At 36.1% G+C, this 6148-nt stretch overlaps 1 protein-coding gene across 1 annotated transcript; it reads right to left on the bottom strand.

Moving 5' to 3' along the window:
* Positions 1–1205: 1205 nt before the first annotated feature.
* On the bottom strand, positions 1206–1739 carry LOC145958162 (uncharacterized). The gene has a single exon (XM_083074649.1). The coding sequence runs from the start codon at positions 1737–1739 to the stop codon at positions 1206–1208; it is 534 nt and encodes a 177-aa protein (XP_082930775.1).
* Between the last annotated feature and the right edge of the window lie 4409 nt (positions 1740–6148).

The raw sequence follows: 6148 nt of genomic DNA, 5'->3' as shown, positions 1-6148 counted from the left end.
TACGTCATAAGTTCTAGGAAGCAAGAGATGCAAATGAAATGTGATGCAATAATGCAAAATGTTATGAGACACAACTTTCAAGACTTAAACTTTTGTTTATTTCCCTTTTTGTTTTTGCTTTTGCTTTATTTTTCAGAAATTCCTCATCGTGACACACAGTCAAGGATCATGGATGAGTGAGGTCTTTGGATACTTTCGTCTTGAATGATAGTTGGCTACTTCCTGTGGGTTACCCTTAAGCTGTTGTAAACACTTATGAGTTGAAACAACATTATCCTGTTGGTTGCACTTTGTAACATTTATCAAGAAATTATCAAGCATACTGTGGCTTTTAAAACTCATAAAAATAATTTGTAATGCCTTGAATTTTTCTTTTTTAGATGTAACATGCATTTCCTTTCAATATATTATCATAAAATGCAAAAAGAATTGGCAACAAAGAGATAGGATAATCTTATTTAAGAGAGTAAGAATGTGTTTACAAAAGAAGTCATTGTATGACAAGAATGATAAATATGTACAATGGTAACAATAGGAGGTCTCTGTTGTGAGTGAAACTTTCCAGATGAACAATGCTAGTACTACACTTCAATAACCTTGATTGCTCGCTAATAAACTTGAGAGGATAATTCAACGTATTTGCCCCAGTTTGTTTTGCTCTACCGTGTCTGGCCCCAATTGATACCTTGAAATTTGGCATGATGCTTATCTGCTAGATTGCTTTTTCGAGTTTTCAACCTAGCATGTCGCTTTCAATTTGCTTAGATCGCCTTTTCAGGTTTTCAATCTAACCATTTTTATTTTTGTTTTTTTTTTTACCCTAATTTTTGCTTAGATTGCTCTTTTGAGTTTTCAACCTAGCGGGCCGCTCTAACTTTTGCCTAAATCGCCCTTTCGGGTTTTCAATCTAGCGAGCCTTTTTTTTTTTGTTGTTGACCCTAATTTTTGCCTAGATTTCTCTTTTGAGTTTTCAACCTAGTGGGCTGCTCTAACTTTTGCCTAGATCGCCCTTTCGAGTTTTCAATCTAGTGAGCCTCCCTTTTTTTTTGTTGTTGACCCTAATTTTTGCCTAGATTGCCCTTTCAAGTTTTCAATCTAGCGGGTCGCTCTAACTTTTGCCTAGATTACCCTTTCGGGTTTTCAATCTAGCGAGCATTTTTTTTGTGTATAATTGGCAATGAAAATTTGCATTTAACCTTTTCTCCTCAATGAGATTTAATTTGATCCAAACTGGTTTGGACACGTTCTGCTTCTCCTAATTTGGCTTCCGTTACTACTTTCAAAGATGGAACTTCAACATCAATTGGAAGGACTGCTTCCATTCCATAAGCTAAGGGAAATGGGGTTGCCCCAGTTGATGACCCTCTTGATATTCCTGTTTGCTGCTCATGTAAAACAAATAGAAGCATCTCATCCCAATCTTTGTATGTCACCACCATTTTCTGAATGATCTTCTTGATGTTCTTGTTTGCTGCTTCAACTGCCCCGTTCATCTTTAGGCGGTATGGGAAAGAGTTATGGTGCTGAATTTTGAAGTCAACACATAATTTTGTCATCATCTTGTTGTTCAAGTTGGTTCTATTATTAGTGATGATTCTGCTTGGCATACCGTAACGACAAATATATTCCCTTTTAATGAACTTTGCAACCACATTTCGAGTCACATGGGCATATGAAGCAGCTTCAACCAACCCATTTGGTGAAATTATCAATAGCAACCAAAATGAAGCGATGTCCATTTGACGCTTTCAGCTCAATGGGCCAATACATTCATTCCCCACATTGAAAATGGACAAGGTGGTGGGAAAAGTTGGCAAAGCATTGATGTTATCAGCATACATCTAGTATTTAAAGCAATCATTTTCTATTTCCTCACAAGTCTGATTAACTGCACAATCAAAATTATTTGATGCAACACTAGCATTATCACTTTCAAGCGCATTTCTTTGCATTCTTTAAAGTTAGAATAAGATTGAATAAAAAGATTAAAGAGAAAGGAAGAGGTAAAAGGTGAAAGATGAGTGAATGTTTTTTTGAGATTAAGGAGAAAGGAAAGGGTAAGAGATGAAAGAAGAATGAATGCATTTTATTTAATATTTAAAAGGAAATACATGAGCCATTATTCAAATAAATAAATCTTAAAGCCTTGGGCAGAGCAATAAGACTGACATTACAAGAAAATTACTTCAAATTTGAATTAAAAACCAACAGGCAGCTTGACAGTCTCCTAATTGTTAAGTTCCACGTTCAGTGGACAAGCGTGAACCAGACTAGCATGTTCATTCTCGCAAGAGTCTTGCTCAACAATAGCTATTGAGTTTGGAAACTCAAACCCATCACACCAAAAGCTTTCTCACAGATCACTGAGAGGGACCCCATCTACTCTCCTCAATAGAATTAACTGTCGGCCCTCCATGACCTGGTAGAGGGTTATTCCCAATGTTAGGATTGTCCTCTTTAAAGTTTAACCACCCAGCCTTAGTCAAACTTTGTACCTTGGTTTTTAGTGCCCTGCAATTTTCAATGGAGTGACCAATAGCTCCCGCATGATAATCACATTTGGCATTAACGTCGTATCCCCTAGGATATGGTGGTTCTATGGGCTTCATCGGGCAACGTACTACTAGTGAATTTTGTAGTAGGAGAGGGAACAACTCAGTATAGGACATAGGGATAGGGTCAAACTCAATTGGTTTCCGATCTTGGGTATTTTGTGACCTCACATGGTTAGAATTTTGGTTCCATGGCTGGGTAGATTGAGGTGGTCGTGCGGTAGGTATTGTGGGTGAAGCTTGCAGAGCTTGATGGATAGGTTGTTGAGGATGTGATGAGACGGCAGTGATATTTGGGTAGACCATGTGAGGGGTATAAAAATAAGGAGGTTGGTTGTTAGGTGACCTAGGGGAGTTGAATGTCACTGCATTTGTATCTCCTTCTTTTTTCTTTCCTGCACCATTTGAAAATTTTCTTAAACCAGCTATTTCAATAGAGTTAACCGCAATCTTCTCACTCCTCATGCCATTCTCAATCCTTTCCCCGATGATGACTATATCAGAGAAATTTGATACAATATTCCCAATCATTTTATCATAGAACGGTGCTTGTAAAGTATCAATGAAGAGGGCTACTGCTTCTCTATCAGACAAAGGAGGTTCCACTTGTGCTGCCACTTCTCTCCATCTCTGAGCATATTCCTTAAACGTTTCACCATCTTTTTTAGACATGTTACGTAGTTCAAACCTATCTGGAACCATGTCAAGATCATACTTATATTGTTTAAGGAAAGCATCAGCTAAATCCTTCCAGGAGCGGATATAGGCCCGTTCAAGATGCATATACCAATTTAAAGCTGCCCCAGTTAAAGAATCCTGAAAACAATGAATAAGCAACTTATCATTGCGAGCATACGCTGCCATCTTTCTGCAGTACATGGTCATGTGATTCTTTGGACAACTTGTTCCTTTATATTTATCAAATTCAGGAACTTTGAACTTTGGGGGGAACTCTATGTCTGGAACCAAACAAAGATCGACAGCTTCACCAATATCATAGCTACCTCCTTCCACAACCTTTAGCCTCTCTTCTAGCATTTGTAACTTTTCGCTAGACTGAACATGCTCAATTCCTGAGGTTGGTTGATATCCCCCAGAAGTTTGGTGAGGATTCCCTTGGTTGGTGAAATTAGAATTTTGGGCTTGGTAGGGAACTTGATGTTTGTAAGAGGTGGCATTCATGGGTGGAACCTCATGTTGGGTTGGTGGCATTTGTTTAGGCGGCTGGTTCACCAATGGTTGGTGCTTATCCGGAGGATCCATGATTGTTGGAGGTGTGTAGTTGGGTGGAAGGCCATATTGTGGCCATTGGACCTCTGGAGGGTCAACATGTTGGTCGGGATTGTTAAGATGTAGAGTTAATGGTTGTGCTGGGGCTGGGGTAAAGCCAGGTGGATACGTAGGAGAGGTTGATGATTCTCCTCTAGCTACTGGAGGGGTCCCTTCCATGTTTTTCACTTGTATAGATTGCAACATCTCTATAATTTGGGCCATTTGTTCCTTCAGTTGATTGATATCATTTCTCATTTCTTCGTTGCGTTCCTCCATCTCATCCATGATCTTGGCCTGAGAGCGTGTTCTATAACGATGCCGAGGAAACACTTTGTTTTTTTGCTTTATTGCTTTCAAAATACAAAGTAAATTTTTATGAGTATAAAAGAAAAAAGAAGACACAAATTATTATTATTATTATTATTATTATTATTTATTTAAATTTTTTTTGAAAATATTGGTTTTGTATTCAAATTAAAGAGTGATTCCCCATATCTTAACGCTAGAGGCAAAATCTCTTAGGTTATACAACGGTTGACACTTATTTCAAGGGAGCATTCACTCCTCAATGGATAAGTTCATCTTACTAGCAATGCAGCAGTACAAACCACATTTTCAAACAAGGATCAATCATTTCAAGATCAGAATGGGATTAACAATCACTCAAGGGAGAATTCTCTCCTCAATAAATGATGTCTAAAACAAGTTATCAAGTCAAATGTGCTATTATTTTAGCACATTTATCCTAATACTCTTGCTTAACACTGATGCATTGCTCGTATGATTTTGAATCCCCTCCATATTGAATACTATCAATTATTTTAAGGTTTAAAAGAAAAGAAAAAAATGAGATGAAGACTTAATTAAAATGTGACTTACTATGCCCCTAATATGCATGTATGCATGACTTTTTATCATCTATCCTTTATTTATTAAAAAATTTATTTTAGGCAAGAAAAACAACCTAAAAAATTGATATTGGATATAAATTTATGATGCATGAATGTATAACATATTTTTTTGGTTAGTATGAACATATATCAAAAGAGGGATAGAGAGTACTGCGATGTGACCTATTACGGTAAACCTAGGGAAGGAAAATTTCTAAGGTTAACACCCTACTTTGGAAGGTCGTTAAGTCCACCTATTAGTGCATGGTTTTGTGGGTGGATCTAAAAACTTCTCAAGAATTATTGGTCCCCAGGTTGCCCTTATCATATAAATAAGGACCTAGCGCATGAACCAATCATAAGTAGGGAACATACCCTCTCAATATGATTAACCCATGCTACTAGTAACAACCTGAGTAGTGACTCAACAACGGTCAAGTGAGCATCAAGCCCCTCAATAACAGTCATCAAGCCACTTTCTCTTCTATGCTCGCACAGGCTCGGGCATAGAGCCCAAAGTGTGTGAGGTACAAGTGTTAGTGGGAGTAGAGATGCAAATAAAATAAATAAAACTATAATTTAAACTTAAATTCAAACAACACATGCGTAGCAAACAAAAATAACAAAACAAATAAATAAATAAAAAATAAAATAAAAGGAAAGGGAAAAAAATTAATATTTATAAATTCATAATTTTGCGCAATTAATTTAATAAGGCCTGACTCTCAAACATCCCCAGTGAAGTCGCCATCTGTCGTAACCGGGATCACGACAGGATAACGCTAACATTTTTATATTCAATGGAGCCGCCACCAATATTTTAATTTAAGGGAAAAACATTGGAAAACCCTTTAAAGGATAATCTTTAAAATTAAAGTTGGGTTCGGGAGTCGATTACGTGTAGGGAAGGTATTAGCGCCCTACAACGCCCGTAAAAACAGTACCTTTAATTAATTGCGCAAAATTATATAAATTTATAAACATTTATTTTATTCCTCGAAAGTGTGTATACATACATATATCTTTTTTTTTTAATATGAGAGATGTTTCTTTTGTATTTTTTTTTATTAAAAAAAAAATCATGAGGATTTAGGTTAGCACATGGCTAATCAATAAACCCTCCCAATAACATGAAAGATAGAATTGCTATTCAATCAATGTTATTGATTTTTATTTGTTGATAATAAAATAGGCTTAAAGGTTAGAACAACAAATAATTATTCTATTAACTTTTATGATTTATATGATATTAAGGGGTAGAAATGCTACGCAATTAATATCATTAAAGCAACATTATGTTTATATTTCTATATTTTTATCTAAAGAAATAGATTTTTCATAAGGATTCAAGTTAATAAATGACTAAACAATAAATCCCTCCAATAACGTTAAAAATAGAAGTGCTACTTAATTAACGTTATTGGTTGCAACATA

The sequence above is a fragment of the Cajanus cajan genome, chromosome 5 (genome assembly GCF_000230855.2).
Source record: "Cajanus cajan strain Asha chromosome 5, NIPB_CcT2T_4, whole genome shotgun sequence".
Lineage (NCBI taxonomy): Eukaryota > Viridiplantae > Streptophyta > Magnoliopsida > Fabales > Fabaceae > Cajanus > Cajanus cajan.
This window is presented reverse-complemented; position numbering and strand designations above follow the sequence as displayed.